The sequence below is a fragment of the Salvia hispanica genome, chromosome 4 (genome assembly GCF_029641045.1).
Source record: "Salvia hispanica isolate PSC_SH4W2 chromosome 4, Shi_PSC_v1, whole genome shotgun sequence".
NCBI classification, from domain to species: domain Eukaryota; kingdom Viridiplantae; phylum Streptophyta; class Magnoliopsida; order Lamiales; family Lamiaceae; genus Salvia; species Salvia hispanica.
Genome location: NC_142695.1, coordinates 34,118,629 through 34,137,654, shown reverse-complemented (window position 1 = coordinate 34,137,654; position 19,026 = coordinate 34,118,629). Strand labels below are relative to the sequence as shown.

The 19,026-nt window shown below is 35.0% G+C and overlaps 2 protein-coding genes across 7 annotated transcripts; one reads left to right on the top strand and one right to left on the bottom strand.

Moving 5' to 3' along the window:
* Positions 1-178: 178 nt before the first annotated feature.
* On the top strand, positions 179-5,448 carry LOC125196204 (protein SPA1-RELATED 4-like). Of its 4 annotated transcripts, none has more exons than XM_089057413.1 (7): positions 182-1,464; positions 1,578-1,735; positions 2,178-3,141; positions 3,229-3,402; positions 3,508-3,819; positions 4,253-4,312; positions 5,021-5,448. In XM_089057413.1, the coding sequence occupies exons 1-7, from the start codon at positions 613-615 to the stop codon at positions 5,207-5,209; spliced, it is 2,709 nt and encodes a 902-aa protein (XP_088913539.1). In that variant the 5' UTR covers positions 182-612; the 3' UTR covers positions 5,210-5,448. The 4 variants fall into 4 exon arrangements, with proteins under 4 accessions (XP_047950580.1, XP_047950579.1, XP_088913539.1 ...); XM_048094621.2 differs by having other exon boundaries at positions 186-1,464; positions 3,229-3,375; XM_048094622.2 differs by lacking the exon at positions 4,253-4,312 and having other exon boundaries at positions 181-1,464; positions 3,229-3,375.
* A 156-nt stretch (positions 5,449-5,604) lies between these two features.
* Positions 5,605-9,771, bottom strand: LOC125196205 (beta-glucuronosyltransferase GlcAT14B-like). 3 transcript variants are annotated; one of them, XM_048094624.2, is made up of 5 exons: positions 9,495-9,771; positions 7,676-8,473; positions 7,489-7,564; positions 7,283-7,398; positions 5,605-6,380 (listed from the first exon to the last, which is right to left on the bottom strand). In XM_048094624.2, exons 2-5 carry the CDS (start codon positions 8,235-8,237, stop codon positions 5,881-5,883), a joined length of 1,254 nt encoding a protein of 417 aa, XP_047950581.1. In that variant the 5' UTR covers positions 8,238-8,473; positions 9,495-9,771; the 3' UTR covers positions 5,605-5,880. The 3 variants fall into 3 exon arrangements, with proteins under 3 accessions (XP_047950581.1, XP_047950583.1, XP_047950582.1); XM_048094626.2 differs by having other exon boundaries at positions 7,676-8,470; XM_048094625.2 differs by having other exon boundaries at positions 9,514-9,771.
* Between the last annotated feature and the right edge of the window lie 9,255 nt (positions 9,772-19,026).

Sequence of the window (19,026 nt, the reverse complement as noted above, 5' to 3'; positions counted from 1 at the left end):
GAAAAGGACAAATCTTTGAGGTTGAAGACGAGGATGAGACACGTCGCCAGTTTTACATGACTGGAAGTGGGAGTTGTGGATAATAATTCCCTTTTTAGGGTTTGTTAATAAATTATCTCAGAAATCAGCTTTAAAATGACATTTAATGCTATTTACGATGTGAATTTGTAGTCGTCACAGTTGAGGATCTGTGACATCTTGTTTTTTGTTTTTGTGAGGCTGTGGTGTTTTTAATCAAGGAAAAAAAGCATACTTTCTTGTTGGGATGTGAGTAAAAAAAAAGTATCAGTTTGTGTGGTTCGTGTTGTTTTGTATTGCTCGGGCTAGACTCTCTCTCATCCCCCTCTCCTCTCCTCTACCGCTCAAAATCTCTGATACTGCTTCTTGCCGCTCTCTTAACTCAAATTTCTCTCTCTAGGTATATGTTACTGTGATTGTATGTATGGTTTTTGTGGGCGATCTGAATCTTTCCAAACCCACCGCTGGAGTTTCAAAATGATCAATTTTGAGAGGTTTTTATGCTAATTCTTTTGTAGGGATGATGTTTTCTTGATTCCGAATGGCAAAAGAAATTGTTGAAATATTGTGGATCAAGTCATTGTGGAGTTGTTTATGTTTGTGTTTGTGTTTGTGTTTGTATCATGGGATTCATGTAAGCATACTAATAGTGAGAGGTGGATAGTTATGGAGGGCTCATCCGAGTCTGGTTGGGAGAGGTCTGATAGTTCTAGGGGTTTAAATTCTTCATTCTTGGCCAGAAATTCAAGAATTTTGAGGGGAGGTGCTGTCAGATTTTCAGGAGATAATAGTAGCCATGATTCTGTCAGGAAAGGGAGGCCTTGGGCTCATGTCACTAGCCATGGGGGTCTCCTACCTGGGTCTGAGGGCGGGGCAGTTGCGTGCAACGATGTGAGTTTGAGAAAGTGGTTGGATAACCCGGAAAGGGCTGTGGATGCCCTTGAGTGCCTGCATATATTCTCTCAGATTGTTGATGTTGTGAACTTGGCTCATTCTCAAGGAATTGTACTTCACAATGTTAGGCCTTCGTGTTTTGTTATGTCCTCGTACAGCCGGGTGTCGTTCATTGAGTCTGCCTCTTGCTCGGACTCTGGCTCGGATTCCCCCGAGTATGGATCAAACAGCCAAATGGCTGAGTTCAAGGGTTCGCCCTCGGTTCTGCCTCCTGAGTCGCAGCACTCTAGGAGCCAGTATGCTCGTCTTGCTAGGAATCCGGCCTCACAGATTAACTCCGAGAGCAGCTGTTTGCAGTCAAGTTCAGGTCAGGCTGTGCATGGTTCGGATGGGGCTGCCAATGAGCGAACAGTGGGGGATAAGAAGCAGTCTTTCCCAATGAAGCAGATACTGCTCATGGAGTCCAATTGGTACACCACACCAGAACAGGTTTCTGGTGATCCAACTTCGAGTGCTTCAGATATATATCAGCTTGGTGTCTTACTATTTGAGGTCAGTTGGAGTTTTCTTCCACGAATGTAGTGTGAGTTAGAATTAGCTTGTGTGTTCAGTTAAATGCAGTTTTCAAGAAGCTTACTGATATGTATATGTACATATATGAGCAGTTGTTTTGCACTTTTGATTCCCTGGAAGAGAAAAGCTCGACTATGGCAAGCCTGAGACACCGTGTCCTCCCTCCACAGCTGCTTCTTAAGTGGCCTAAAGAAGCTTCGTTTTGCTTGTGGTTGCTGCATCCGGAGCCAAGTAGTCGGCCTAAAATGAGGTGTGTGTTTGTAAATATCATGTGTATTGATTGCTGAAGTCTCAGATAATATAGCATTTCTGCTCAGTTGTCTGTTGTTGTGTCGTGTTGAACTCTCTCTCTTGTATGCACCGTGAAATTCGTGAATTTGTCATGTCACTTTTAAACTGCTGGAAAATTATTCTTTGTGAAATATGAGAAAGCTCTCACGTCAAACTTTGTAAATAGTGATGTGCAATTCACACCCAATGACCACTACCTTCGCCACAGTAGAATGGAATGCAGGTGGATGAGTATTTACTGCCATGATAATTTTCATTCAATTCCTACCAATTAACTATGTTCGTGCTTGCTAATATCTTCTCTGTGTTGTGTGCGCTTTCATTCACCTCATTAATGGCCTTGTTCAGCTCTTGTTCCTAATTCTTTACCAAGTCTTATTTTTCTTTCATGATGTGCACAGCGAACTGTTGCAAAGTGAGTTCTTGAGCGAGCCTAGGAATGAGATACAAGAACGTGAAGCTGCCATAGACCTTCGAGAAATGATAGAGGAGCAGGAGCTATTGCTGGAATTTCTCTTGATACTGCAACAGATGAAGCAAGAAGCAGCTGATAACTTGAATGAAACAATATCACTTATATCCTCCGACATAGAAGAAGTCACGAAGCTGCATACTTCTCTCAGGATGAAAGGTGGACTGAGCATAGATTTTGGTAAGGGTTCAGGGTCGGGTCCCAATTTAATGAGCAATGCAGATGATGATGATTCTGGTAGCTCAGGATCAAGAAAGAGAATCAGGCAGGGCCTTGATACGAGTGCCCCCGATGAATCAGAAGAGCATGCTGATATACCTCAGAAACCAGAGACTCATGGAAGCGGAAGCTTTCTCTCCAAAAGTTCTCGGCTGATGAAGAATTTCCGGAAATTGGAATCAGCTTACTTTCTAACCAGACGCAGATCTCTTAAAATACCGTCTCGGTCATTGGCAAGACATTCTCAAGTTAGTAGTGATGGTAGAGGGGGGTCTAATGTAGCAACTGAAAGAAGTTCCATCAGTAACCCATCGTCAAGAGATCGAAACATTGAGCAAAAGCCAAATGGATGGATAAATACATTCCTAGAAGGATTGTGTAAATATCTTTCATTTAGCAAGCTAAAAGTTAAGGCAGATTTAAAGCAAGGAGATCTCTTAAATTCATCAAATCTGGTATGCTCCCTTAGTTTTGACCGTGATGGGGAGTTTTTCGCAAGTGCTGGTGTAAATAAGAAAATCAAAGTTTTTGAGTACAATTCAATCTTGAACGAAGATCGTGATATTCATTATCCAGTTGTTGAAATGGCAAGTAGATCGAAGCTTAGCAGCATATGTTGGAATAGCTACATTAAAGGCCAGATTGCTTCAAGTAACTTTGAAGGTGTGGTACAGGTAAACTGACATCTCTAAGCCCAAAATATGCGTATACATATGCTCTCATTATCCGATCATCACTGCTTTGCTTGGTATATTTTACAGGTATGGGATGTCACCAGGAGTCAGACTTTCATGGAAATGAGAGAACATGAACGGCGGGTGTGGTCTGTTGATTTCTCAGTGGCAGATCCAACAATGCTGGCCAGCGGTAGCGACGATGGTTCTGTTAAGCTCTGGAACATCAATCAGGCAATTCTACTTTTGCACTTGGTGGATGTCAGCTTTGAAACTAAACGTACTAAAGCACCTAGTTGTCGTTGCCTGTGGATTTGATTCTGGATGTGTAATAAGTTGTTTTTCTTACATGGGCTGCTACTGCAGGGAGTAAGTGTTGATACCATTAAGACGAAGGCCAACGTCTGCTGTGTTCAATTCCCCACAGATTCCGGTCGTACTCTTGCATTTGGTTCGGCAGATCATAAGATATACTACTATGATCTTCGCACCTCCAAAATGCCTCTATGTACTCTTGTTGGGCACAAAAAGACAGTGAGCTATGTGAAGTTCATTGATTCAACAACTCTTGTGTCGGCCTCCACAGATAACACTCTAAAGCTGTGGGATCTGTCGATGTGTACGTCAAGAGTTCTTGATTGTCCCTTGCAGTCATTCACAGGCCATCTGAATGTAAAGGTATCTTCCATCTTTCATATTTGGTGTTGTTGTGGCATCTTGATATATTCCCCTTCTTTCAGTGTGGCCACCAATTTCAACTTCCATTTGAGTTCATATCTACTTCATGTTTTGCATGACTTGTTTCAATAGTAGGTCGGATCTTCTGCCTCAGTTTTCACCTTCGCGATTTCAGTTATCGGATGTTGTCCCGAAAGCCATTAAAAATTCCATCCTGATGATAACCTCAAACTTAAAAACATATTTCCTTATTCAGTCCACTATCTCTCTTAAAACTAAGAAGAAAGCTTATGGTAGTGATGCTTAACCTCTCTTTAGAGTTGAGCTATTGATTTTTAGTTGCTTTCTTTATCTCCATTTTCCCCCCATGAAACGTCCAAATGTACAAACACGTGTAAACATAAAATACTGATTTTGTATAATTTCATTGCAGAATTTCGTTGGCTTGTCTGTAGCAGACGGTTATATTGCAACTGGCTCAGAAACAAACGAGGTTTCTATTTTTACCACATAAGTATTTGCTAATCTTGTGCAGTATTCCCCGTATTTATATGTAATATATCCGTTGGAATTTTTGCTTCGTGACACTTTAAGTTGTTTTAGAGCTCAAACTATATTGCCTCTGTTGCACATCTTGATAGTATTTCTGATGGCTGTTTCTTGAATTTGATGCCCCCGAGCGTAACTTAAAGGGGGACGTTAAGAAGATAATGCCTCCAGCTTATCCTAGTCTAAGCTGGTGACTATAGACTAGAAAGTAGGCATAACTCCCGGCCTACCATTGAAGTCCAATTTTTCGGTCGTGATCAATGATCAATCTCTTCGTCATCCAGTAATATCAAAATAAGTACGATATAGAAAAGGAGCTGAGAACCTTAACTTGCTGATTTTCAAAACGTAGCCACTAAATATAAGCACTCTTTCACCTCGCCTTGAATAAAGTTATTCTGGTAGCTTTTTGAGTGATTTATTCTTTGTAATATCTACAGACATCAATTGTGAAAATTAAAATTGGATGGCTATGCTGATGATGTTAATTTCCACTATCTATTCATCATAACATATGTCTTTATCTATTCATTCTTGAAGTCCTTGAGGTTTTCTTGATGCAATACTGGTAAAAATGTTGATAAGAGCCTCCGAGATTCGACCAGTACAAAGTCTTCATCTATTTTGTCTGATTGCTGTGCTTGTTGCATAGGTTTTTGTCTACCACAAGGCCCTCCCGATGCCTGCATTGTCGTTCAAATTCAACAGCACGGATCCACTCTCAGGCGATGAAGTGGATGACACGGCACAGTTCATCTCATCCGTGTGTTGGCGTGGCCAGTCCTCCACCTTAGTAGCTGCAAACTCCATGGGAAACATTAAGCTATTGGAGATGGCTTGATTTCCTTAGTTGCAAAATAGTCCAAGTAGAATATTCGTTGGGTCAAACAAATTTTTTGCCTTAGTTTTGTAGTGATACATATATATTAATATATACATATACGCTGACTTGACAATGCGATTCATGTTTTGGAAAAGTATATTGTAGATAAAGAGGTGAAGTGAAGAAAGGTGTGTACAAAGGGGTTATTATTGTTGATATATTTTTATGGAGTACATTTTTCGACCCTTTTATTTAAACTCTTGATTCTTCATCTTCCAAACTACTCATGTATTTCTATTGCAGCTCTATATTTGGCAATATATGGTGAAATCTTACGTTATCTTTTCTTTCTTACTTGTTCAGCAGTTATAAAGGGAAAAATAACAGAGAGAACACATTGCATTTCCAGGGAATAAAAAAAACAATACAAAAATAAATTTTAAAAATAAACTTGCCGAGAGCGGCAACCAGTGAGTATGAATTATGACTTTATAACAGTATATATGTGGAAAAAGGGACCTAAAATTACATGGCCGAAAGAAGCAATTCTCTTTTTGTATATATGCACTAAATCTAGTTCATTATTGGTGCTTGTGGAAATGCCTAATGATTTACGACATGTAAACTCTTGCCTCTCGTCGATTTCTCCCGCCTTCTTCCCCACTTCGTGTAGCAATGGAAGAGGTAATCTAGAAACATTGAGCTTTGGTAAAATTTTCTGAAAATACTATATTACCGATGAGGCGTTGCAGCCTTTGAGCACCGGGACTCGGCCTAAGCTTGTTCCGGTTCCCCACCCTCGAGCAACGAGGTTTGCCTCCACACCAGCCACCGGGCGTGAAGCCTCCCTTTTTCCTCCCGAGTAAATGAATGTCAATCTGGTCCAACACCGGATCGTCCATTCTGAACTTACGTGCAAATGGAGCATAGCTTGCAATCATCTGTGCTGTGTCATTGACAGATAGCGTGTGAGGATGCTGTTGTGGAGGGTTGTCCCAGGATATATAGTGCATGTCGTGGTTGACAACAGTTGGCACAAACTGTGGAGTATTGCAGATGACGGTTTGGAAATAGCCTTCCGGAGAGGAAACAAAGTTTGAGTAGTACATCAATAGGGTTCTTGGGAGATTATCCCAGCCCCATATGCAGTACTCCACAAACGCACGTGATAAGATCATCCAAGCTGAGCCTGAAAATTGATTGCTAATCATTAATGATATCATCTCTAATTTAGTGGGAAATCTTTTCAAGCTAGGAAAATCTAATTCTTTTCAAGTATATACATGAGATTTAGAAATTCTGGGAGGTTTTGGGGGAGCCCCCTCTTTAAATCACAAGCCCTGCTTAATACCAATAACCTTCTCCAAACCAAAGAGAGTATTAGAATAAAAACTTCATATGAAGCATAAGAGCATAAAATATTATACTCCCTCCGTCCAATAAAAATAGAGACTTTTTTCCACGAGACTTTTTCCACTTTGGTCCGTCCCATAAAAAATAGTCCACTTCTATTTTTGGTAACTTCTCTCTCTAATTAGGTGGGCCCCATTGTTCACTAACCTATTCCATTAATTTTTTCTTTCTATTTCTCTCTTCCTTTACCAATTATGCATTAAAATCCGTACCAACCCAAATGTCTATATTTTTATGGGATGGGGGGAGTATTATGTGCATGCACAGAAAGCATTCAGACAAAATAAAAACAAAAAAGATTTGATTTTCTTTCAGCAACCAAAAACAGTAGCAGGGTGGAAATAGTTGCAAATTCAGACATCAATAACTTTTAACAGATAGGCTGGAAACAAGCAAATTGACAAGATGTTCTGCGGCTGCTTACATGTTTAGCCTATCATATTTGCTGCTACAAGAGAATGTCCCTCAAGAAGTCAGTTAGGTGATAGTTATGCAAAACTAATTTTAGGAAGAGTAGACAGTTAAATTATTTCCTACAATATGTTACTAGTATTTCACAACAATCAGAATGGACCCAAAAAAGACACAGTGTCAAGAAAGCCAATGAAGATGAGGAGGACAAAGGACCACTGAGCACCATTAAATTTGAGTTGATAGAATGATGATGAATAAACTAACCAGTAAACAATTTGAATGCTGTTGGTAAATTTCTTTTGGGTCCAACAGCAAATATGTCAGATTTGGTTGTCTGATAAAGTCCAGGATCTATAATCAATGGCATTGCCCTTTGAGTACTGTAAGAAAACCAGATAAGAAGGATTAGACTTAAGCAGTCTTTTTTGACCAATAAAAGATAAGCCCAAATAAGTGCCAATAGAACTTACGCTTTCCAGCCTAAGTCGCTTGTGTGTTCTACAAAATTGAGATCTCTTTTCAAATCAGCGAATGTATCAAGAAGATCTGCAAGAGGGAATCATCATGTGCATGAATATCTACTGTCCAGGTATGAGAACTCCCAAATTCACAAATGCCTAGAAATGAAACGGGGAATAAAACAAAAGATAAACTCACCATCCTGAGTCACCAAAGGATAATCTGAAGCACTAAGGTTTATAAACCAATCCCAATCTTTATATCTCTTTAGAAGAATGGCACATGCGTGAAGAGTATTTGCGACCATCGTGGGACCCCTATAAGTGACCATATTTGATCTGTTATTTACAATAACATTCCCAACCTTCGTAAAAAGTGTGTGGTTTGCCACGCGAGATGTGAGTTCCCATCTCTCCTCTAAGGGCGACTCAAGATCCAAATGAACAATGTAATAGTTCCATGGATGATACAAAGCATGAAGAGTCCTCCAAAGTTTGTCTACATCACCTTTTGATCCAGAAATCAAATAAGCAAATTTGGGTAGAGGAGGAGGAGCAAGAGGCGGAGCTTGATTCATTTTTGACTCAACAAAGCTAGAGCCATTGGTGAGACGAGAAGGGAATCTTGAAAAGATAGAATTGATGGTGTGCAATGAGGACACAAGGCCCATATTAAAGGAGGTTGCCAGGAGGAAAACACATACTAATGAACTTATAACAAGAGGGAACACCCACTTCTTCTCCAAACTTAAGTACCCCATTGCAAAAACTTATGATCATGAAATCCAGTGAGAAATTCTCATCACCCTTGGTTGGTTGTCTATAATCTGATGGATTCAACTATTTGCACACCAGAGGATTAAATAATAATGTGCGGATAGCTGATTCCTTTTGTATTGTGCAGAGAAGGTTCAATGAAGGACCAACATCTACTTTCACTGAAATCCACTGAAGGTGCTTCAAAGTTTATGAGAAAAGCTGTTGAATTTGAAACCTCCTTTACCAGAAAGAATAACAAATCAGTACGTTTGAATCATTAATTTGATACTGTTCACCATAAAAATCAAAAGAGGACTGAATAAACAACTAATCACTAAACTAGCACATTACAAAAAAAAATATACTCCCTCCGTCCCATATGAAACATTTGGTTTCCGGCACAGGATTTTATGCAGTGGTATTTTATGAGTTAATAAAGAGAGAGTAAAGTAAGAGAGGGGGAAAAATAGAGAGAATGATATTTCCATTTTAGGAAACGTTTCATTTTTAGTGGGACAGTCCAAAAAGGAAAACGTTGCATTTCTAATAGGTCAGAGGGAGTACTAGATACTACTCCCTCCGTCCCATTAAATATGCAACATTTGATTTTCAGCACGAGATTTTGTTTTGTGAGTTAATGAAGAGAGATGAAAAAGTAGAGAGAGTATTGTTTCCATTTTTAGAAACGTTTCATTTTTAATGGGACAAACTAAAAAGGAAAACGTTTCATTTCTAATGGGATAGAGGGAGTACATTTCTATTCCTTCTCGCATAATTTCTAAATTAGAGGAGTGTTGGCATTAATATAGTTATCCACACACAAAGAACTAAGAAAAGCGAGTAAACAAATAATACAGCATATCTATGTACTTGCGGATTTCGAAGGTAACCCCAAATTTGAAGTAAAAGAGTAGTACATCATCTCCAAAATCACAGGAACTAATCAAACAACAAAGTAGTAAATTGAAAACAACCTAAAATCCAATAACAGACGAACTAAATAAAAACAAGTTATTAAATTTACACAAAATTATATGACCAAATAAAACAATGGAGCACCAGATCACTAAAACTCAAACCAAAATCCCAATCATCCGAAGCATAAAAGGCAATTACCGCAACAATTGCATGGAGCTGAAATGATTTTAGGTCAAAAACACAGATTCCACAGAAATGAAACAAAAAAAATTTCAAATCGCGAATACACAATACAGAAATCCACGCACAAATTCATAATAGCGATAACATGCGTGCCTTACCAAGGAGAGAATCGCGGACCTGTTTTTTTGTATTGCGATGGCGGAGATCGTGTCCGCCTTGGCAAAGCCGCTGCCCAGGAGAGAGAATCGTAGGCAGAGCGATGTATATAAACGCATATATGAGAAAAAAAGGAGCTGATTCAGTGATAAAGCAGCACCAAAATGCAGAAGTCTGGTGAGTTTTCAATTGCGATGGTGAAAATAATCTCAAATTTTCAAAATTGTGATGAGTGTGTGTATTCTGTTGCCGCTTTGTAGGGGCAAAGAATGGAAGTGAAATTCGAGAGAGGCGAGTAAATAAATTACTAAAAAGGAAATAAATAACATAATAAATATACGTAACTGTATTAGATTGGGGAAATGACAATAATAATGGCGGATTATGCATTAAACCGGCCGCGCCTTTCTATCAATGGTTTCTTTAATTTATGATTATCGCCTAACTACGCGCCTACGTGGCGAGCTGTGTAATAATCACCCAACTTATATCTTTATTTATTTTTATGGAATATAGCCGTACCATTTCTTTATTCTTTCACACACTGTCGGTGAAGAATTGTACTGTTTAATAGTAGGATAGATGATTAAAAATGATCTAAAATATAATATTTTTATTAATTTTTATTTAATTTCATAATATATTAAATAACGACAAATATTGAGTTACCCATACCTTTTTACAAATGCTCCTTTCGTTATTTACTCAAAAAATTTATAGTGGTTATTTAAATAATTGCACTCCCTTATTTATGATGTTACGGTTTGTATAGGTCATTAATTTAAAATATCGGTGGACGGAAATTATTAAGTTTGGTACTACTCACACTCGATATTAAGTGCACCAACTGAATATTCACATTATAAAATATTAAGAAAAGGTCACCAAAAAGGAAAAAAGAACTAGGTCCCCCAATCGTGAAAGTGAGAGTTCACAATAATGTACGTTCCCTAAAACACAATGGTACAAAAAACCTACTAATTCAAAAGTCATGGATCAATGCAGAAAAGATTTAACTGACTGACTGATTGGATATGAAAAAGTAATAGTACTAAATATATTGTGAAATACATATGCCTGATTTATTAGAGCATCCGCAATGGTGTTTAGGCCAGCCATAGGCCAGCAATAGGCTAGCCATTCTCTCCCCTGCCACGTCAGCAACACTAAAAAATCCACCTGCCACATCAGATTTAGGCCAGCCATAGGCTAGCCATAGGCCAGCCGTAATAAAAATAATTCAAAATATACTACATTTACGGAATTAAAATCACGATTAAATTACCGAATTAAATTTACGAGACATATACGGGAAAATTCATTAATTTTATTTTTAAAAAAAGTACATTAACTAAAAATAAAAAAAAATTGCATAATAAAAAAAAATCCGGGCTTCCACACACGAGCCACCGCCCCACTCTACTCCTCACTAATTTATTAAAAAAATACATAAAAAAATGTTAGTATGCCTTGAATCCGTTATAGTTTGCCGCTAGCCGAACGGGGGTCTCGCTGCCCGGTCAGCGAGTCAGGGGGTCAAGGGGGGCGACGTCAGCGAGTCAGGGGGTCAAGGGGGGCGACGCCCCCTTGCCATGGGGGTCCGGGGGCGCGGAGAGGCCCCGGCCCGACGGTATGACATGTTTTTGTTTTAGGTCTTAATTTTGTATTGGGCTAGTTGTTGTTGTCCATCGCTAGATGTTGCTCTTGTACAGAAATTTAGAGATAGAGAAAATCGCGTTTATATAATTTTTCAAAAATAAAAAAAAGAATAAAAAAAAAAATTTTAAAAAAGAATTAAAAAAAAAATTAAAAAAGCATTAAAAAAGAATTAAAAAAAAATAAAAAATAGCGCTGGCCGATCGGGCCGCCACAATGGCGGCTAGCCGATCGGCCAGCGACGAGCGATCGGCCAGCCCACGCCGATCCGCTCGCCGATTTCGTCCTCGCCGATTGCAATAGTTCGGCTAGCCGATCGGCTAGCGCGACGAATCGGCTAGCCGGTCGCTAGCCGACCATTGCGGATGCTCTTAGCCTAACTAAATGTATCTCGGCTTGCTTCCGAACTTTCTTCTGATTGTCCTATGGCTACCATTTGTCGCTTCACATGGATCACGCCTTTCGACCGTTTGATTGAGAGTGTGAATTGAGGACTCACCCTTATACGTGATTTTCTCAGTCTCAACCACTCATTCAATCAATATATTTTTCTCTCTTAGATTGTGTTTTTTCTTTCAGTGTGATTTTGCATTTTCTATTAATTTCTGAGTGACTTGCTTCGTCTTCGAGCAATTCCTTTTATTCTCTTTTTGAGTTGATCTTAGCATCTCCTAGTGGAGGTTACCTCTTGGGTTTTCTCGAGGGTGTTAGCGTCTACTCGGAATCCTAACATTTGGTTTGCAAACTCGGAGGAGATCTTGGCCAATCTGTGAGAGTTTGAGTTTGTGAGTTCGTTTTTCTTAATGGTGTTGAAACGACGATATTATTGTGGTGGTCGGTGCGATCTAGGATTTAGGTGTTGTCTATTCGAGTGAATTTTCAATGTCTTACCTTGAGATCTTCGGTAAAAGAGGTTTTCGTGTGTGATCTATGTTTGTGCGAAACTAAGTCATCAAATCTCTGTTTAATCTAAGTTCGACTTGTGTTCACACTTCATTTTATTTTACTTTGAGATTTTATGTACTAAGACCAGCTCCAAGTATACACCAAAACCCATTTTTGGTGTAAAAATCATCTCCAATCATACAACAAACTCAAACCCATTTTTTGTTTTTTCTACGGATTTACATCAAATATGTTGTTACTACAAAAGTTTATGAGATATTGCAAATCGGTCCATTATTATTTAATTATGTGATTTAAAACAAAAAAAAAATTACAATAACAAATGAAGATGCTCGATTTCAAAAGTATTTGACTTTATATGACGCAAAAAGAGATTAAATGCTCCTCTGGACTTGCACTAGTTGATCGGTTATGGGAATAAACACAAATTTCGAGTCTTGAATTTTTTCAATTTTATATCCATATTGTGGTATATATATATTTTTTGTAATTGTGATATTTTAAAATATGTTTTGACTTATGTTTTCAAGTAAGTGTATTTTCTTAAAAATAGGTATATTTAATATATGATGTGTGTTGTGTGCAAGAATGTAGCATTGAGTTGGTGTAGATCTATTTAGTTCTTATAGTTTTTTACTTGATTAGTTCTCTTACATTTAGTACTTAGTTTTGGTTTGTTGTATGAAATATTGACCATCTTTCATTGCAACGATATAAAAAATCTAAAGTATTTCTTAGTGAATCTTTGAGGTCTAATGTTTACATATATAAATAATGTATACATCTAATATTATTCACACAACTGGGGCGTCACAAAATATTCTTTTTTAAATACACAACAGAAATTGACAAATTATTTTGTGACTCAAGCTCAATGCTTTTTGGTTTATTAAAGCATGATTTAATTCCAGATCTTATATAGTGTATTATATAATCTCCTTTGTAATCAATAAAATTGCTTTATTATTACGTAATGAAGAATTGTTAGATATGAGCCGTATGATAACTCGTGTAGACAAAAATATTGGAAGTTAATAATAAGGTTAATTATTTTTTTTATTAAGAGAGAAAGCAATGTGTTTGAATGAAGAATAGATTGGTAACTAATGAAAAAAAACATGGCTACCATTATTAAATACTAGTATTACAAATTAATGAAAATAAACATGGCTACCATTATTAAATACTAGTATTACACCCGTGCTATGTACGGGCTAAAATAATTTTAAAATATTAATTTTAGAATGTAATTTAATTAACTAAAATTATAAACAATATCATTACATGAAAATGGTTAATTTTAGAAATGGGTTGACTTTTTACTAAAAAAGGAAACGAATCCATTACTATGGAACGTACCAAAATAACAAAATACTCCCTCCGTCCCAGAAAGATTTTCACATTTCCTTTTTCACACTCGTTTTGTATAAATAATAATAAATAGTTAAAGTAGAGAGAGAGTAAAGTAAAAGAGAGAATAATGTAGAGAATAATCTTACCTACATTATTTTTTCTCTTATTTTACTCTCTTTCAACTTTACCTATTTATTATTATTTTTGCAAAACGGGTGCAAAAAACGAACTGGGTCAATCTTTCTGGGACGGAGGGAGTAATTCCACTACTATGGAACGGAGAGAGTAGTATAATATTATATGTTTAAAAATATTATCACCATTTAAAACTTCTAACTGCGCATTCTTTTCAAAATCTAGATTAATTTAATATTATGAGTTAATTTATTATTAGACACATGCTTATTTTGTATTTTATCCTTTTAAATTAGTATTATAATTTATAATTATTAAATAAATTCATAAATACGATTTTATAATTTGTGATTAAATTTTAAAGAATAGATATTTGAATTCCATAGTTGGATAGATAGCAAATGATTTATCTCTATTAAATATAACACAAGACATTTAATATAATTAATCCGTAATTATAGGGATAGATCGTGCCAAACCAATTTATTATAAATAGAAATTAATAATTTTGCCAAATTAAAAAATTGAATCTTGAGCCAAATTAGATAGAAAAACCCAAAATCATAAAACAGCTAAACCCCAATGCCCCTATAAGTAATTTCTTAACATCAAATATTTGAACAAATAAAATTACAACCACTGCTCATATTGTTAGGTTTAATTGAATTAAATTTGTGCTCATATTGTTAGGTTTAATTGAATTAAATTTGATTTCAATGATAAGTGTCTTCCATTTATTAAAGAAATATAGTATTAGTTATTAGAGCTCTACTAATCATACGTTCTAACATATAATCATATTTTTAGAGGCTCTTTAATCCCATAATTTACATTTTATCTTTAATCGTAAATATGAATTAATCGTTTTGCATTTAAAATTGAAAAATGGATCATTTAAACTCTCTATATATTACTCCATTTTTTAAGAAAAACGGTTGTTTTTAGTTTAAGTTTTAATATGGCTTCAGTTAAAATATAAATACATGGAAAATTATATTGTACATTATTTTTGGAAAATGAAAAAATGACTCTAACTGTGAGACCCAAAAATAAAGCAAATTTCCATAACACAAAACAAAAAGAAAAATACACTAAAGAATGTATAATTACCCCTTTTTCTAATGAGATTTAAGATATTGTTTATCAGAAGCTATAATTTAAGATTCCATTGGTGAGAAACTTCCTAGTCGAGCTTCATTTCATTGCAATATAGTGACCCTATACACTAAAAACCCAAACCTTGAAACCTAAATCCTAAACCCTTAATTTTAAAATATACTCATCATGACCAACAAATGAGCCAAATATCAATAAAATTCTGCCTCCGTCCCAGTTCAATTTTACTTTATTGATCACTTATTCTTTTGGGAGTTTTAGATCTGTATTCGATATCTTACACTTGGTCGGCCTACTTGATAATCCTTAGTAATAGTAGAGGTTTTTTTACCTGAATCTTGGCTGTAAATCTGTTTATATGCTCATATCAAGAAAGTGCTTTACAATAGGGTTATGTGAATGGTAAACAAAAAAGAATCTTGCTTGCATTCACCCAAGCATTTATTCACCCAATGGTATTATTTATTGGAGCCAAAGTAGTAAAGATATACTTGTATTCCATCTAATTAAATAATTGTGTTTCATAGATTTAAGGAATGTAATAGAAGGAACGGAATACATATACGCAGGCTCAAAAAATGAAATGCAAAGCTAGACATTTTTTTTCCACCACGCTCGTGAGTGCATGGCAATTTTAATTAACAGAATTGATATTTATAGAAAATTTAGTAGCTTTTGCCATTCTAATCCGATAATGCCTTTTACATTCTTCTCTATCGACTCTTAGGGATCCCAAGTATAATTTATTATAAATTGAAGTAGTAATAAATGGCATAGAAATGTTTAACCGTTCTCAATGGAAGATTTTGTTTAATCTGAACCAAAAATGTGTAGAAGTTCAACCACTACCCATATTGTTAGGTTTTATTGAGAGAAAATCGATCAAGGAAGATCAAACACAACAAAAGAAAGAAACTATCGAGAATTACATAAATTAGAGTAATTGATTGTATACTGTACTGCACTCCAATACATGTAACATTTAAGTCTGATTATAATTTCAAACAACTTAATTATCATATTTAAAATTTTAAAATTTCGGATTAGTTATTTATTGAGATTGAGTCATCCAAAGTTTGGGTATATAATAATATGTTTTAAGAATAAATTACAAAATGGCAATATTATTAGTGTGACATGATGAATTCAAGGGCATGGATATTTTCCAGATTTAAACAACTTTCTTATGTAAATTACCTGTAATTCAAAAATAAAATAATAATAGAGTCAATTGAACTCTATGATCTTACGAAAAATATAGTCAATTAATTTCAATAAGATTACACGGCTTCATATGTTATGCCTTGATTGAAAAATGTATATATAGTAGATAAATAAATTTGTTCCAACAATCATGGCGACACTATATATGCATTAATTGCTAGGTTTGGCCGAAAATGCTTCTATTCCCTAAAATACTGCATAGTATTACTTCCAATAAGAAATGTATGTGGAATAAGAAATATATAAAAATAAATAAATAAAAATATCTTGTCATAAAAAACCGTTTCCAATATTATATGTGTATACAATTTGTTATTTTAAAAGAAAATATCCCTATAAATCTATAATCTAGCTCTAAAACCGTCCTATACATTACATATATAAAATTTTAATTTCAAAAAGGAAAATATCCCTATAATTTAGCTCTCGGAACCACCTTCAACATTACATAAGCAGTCCTTCTCTTCTCTTTATTATTCTTTGTTGGTGAAAACCGTTGCTCTCTTTGTATTTTGTCTGCCGGATATATTCTACAAACACACAAAAAATAATACACACCCTTAAGAATATCTTCATTTCGGTAGAGAATTCGTGTGGTTGAGAAGCTCACTCTTCGCCTTCGACCCTTCCTCTTGCAAGAACTCGAGCAACTGGAACATCAGACGCCTATCCATGAAAAATAAAGTAGTGAGTGAGTGAATTTTTAAATACCAAATACCAATATTTATAGTTCCTACGAAATGGAGAGTTTCTATCCTTGTAAACCTATGTGAAACATGGTGAGTGAGTGAATTTCACCTGCTCCAAATGGTCCAATTTATAGAAATTTAGTGTTCTTTGGCATTATTCTCAGTCGGAATATGACTCTTTGAATACAATATCATTTTTATAAATTACTCCCTCCGTCCGCGAATAAGAGTCCCGTTTTTCCATTTTAGTCCGTCCGCGAATAAGAGTCTCGGTTCACTTTTACCATAAATGGTAATAGGGTCTCACCTCCACTAACTCATTCCATTCACATTTTATTTAAAATTAATATATAAAAATGACATTTTTGTAAATATCATCAAAACTAATGAAAAATTTATCTAATGTTTAGTTTCACAATGAAAGATCATGTATTTATAGACAAAATTAAAATTATCATCTTAAATAGGAAAATTAAATGATAGCAATTTGGCACATTATTGTCACAATATTGATAGAGTCGTGTATTAATGGCATTAACAATTCTCAGCTACCTAAATTACCCTAAAAAACATTTCTCATTTACCTAAATTGCTCTCAAAACTTCCCTTTTATACATGCATAGATAGATATTCAAGAAAGGAATAAATCAATCTGTAATCATCTTGATTAATAAAAATTAGAGTCATATCATATGTATATAGGTACTTACTTTCCTTGTTTACAAAGGACAGAGAGATATTCTTCAATTCATGGAAACCGAATTTGAAATGCCTGTCTTTGGTCAAATACAAAACAAACACAATAGAGATTTTACTTATTTATGCTATTAATAAAGTAAATACAGCTATAGAAATTCAAATTTTGGTAGATAAGTAATTATATCACCAATTATGTCTTACTACTCAGTTGCCAAAGTAACTTCTACTATACTAGTAAGCTAAATTACGTAAGTACACACCTACACAACTCTTACAATTATGAGTATGTCCATTTAAACAAAAAACAAATATAATAAGTGTAGCTTGTAATTGTACAATGTAATACTCCCTCCGTGTCACATTTTTTCATTTAAATTTATCATATTTTATTTTTTATTATTTTTGGTAGTTGACTATATTCCACTAACTCATTTTTACTCACATTTTATTACAAAACTAATATATAAAAATATAATCCACATTTCACTAAAATTTTCAACTCACGTTCTATTATTTTTCTTAAAACTTATATCCAGTTAAAGTGTGACAAAATTTATGAGATGGAGTGAATACATGTGCAACTTCCCTCTACAACCTTTAGTAACGGACCTAATTTTTTAATTATATTTTCTCAAATACTTCCTTCGTAACGCATCAAAGTAAACATAAAATGCTTTAAATTAATTAATTTAATATTTATGACTTTACTTTATTAGGTTAATTAGGATTGGTGTTGCTTGCATGTATTAGCAATCTTATGTAACTTTTCAATCCTGTAAGATACGTGTGTCTTTAGGGTATTTTACTTGAACATCAAGGTGCTAAATTAAGAATGATTTTTTTTGAAAGAACATCTTTATTTGAAAATTAAGAAAGTAATTCTCTTAACAAATCAGCAAATATTACCCTTGTGAGTTGTGAGAGCTTTGCGACTACACAAGCTAAGATGGCTTTTCATCAGGAATGTCAGTTTAGCTCGCAACTCATAGGCAGACCCGAATAGCCCCTTAAATTTATTGGGTTAGAGCTGAAAATTTCTAGCCCGATAAAGTTAAAACCAGATTAGTCCGCACCTGATTAACCCACAAACCGTTAGGGCCAAACCCGAAATCCTGATGGCTGGCTCAAAAATCCGATAAATTTCTACTATTATTCTATTTTTTGACTCCTAATTCGACAATTCATTGATAATTTCATAATATACGTAGATAATTAAAAAATAGCTTTCAATTTTATATTAAATATACAAATTAGAGTAAAGGCCAAATGTGGTTCCTAACATATGACCGTTTTATCAATTTGGTCCTTAACATTATCTTTTTGATTATTTGGTCCCTCACAAATAAACTCGAACCCGAATCGGTCCTCACGTAACAGAACCGTCAAAAAATAGACGGTGATTACAATTTGACTATATTAAATTACTAATGGTAATTAATTATACCTAATTATAATTTTTAATTCCTATTAATTTACAAATTATTCATTTAATTTTGCAACTGATACTATCTTTTTTTCCAATTTTGCTAATAGAAAAAGAATTATAATTAGGTATAATTAATTACCATTTGTAATTTAATATAGTCAAATTGCGGTCATCGTCTATTTTTTGACGGTTCTGTTAAGTGGGGACCGATTCGGGTCCGAGTTTATTTGTGAGGGACCAAATAATCAAAAAGATAATGTTAAGGACCAAATTGATAAAATGGCCATATGTTAGGGACCACATTTGACCTTTACTCTACAAATTATATTT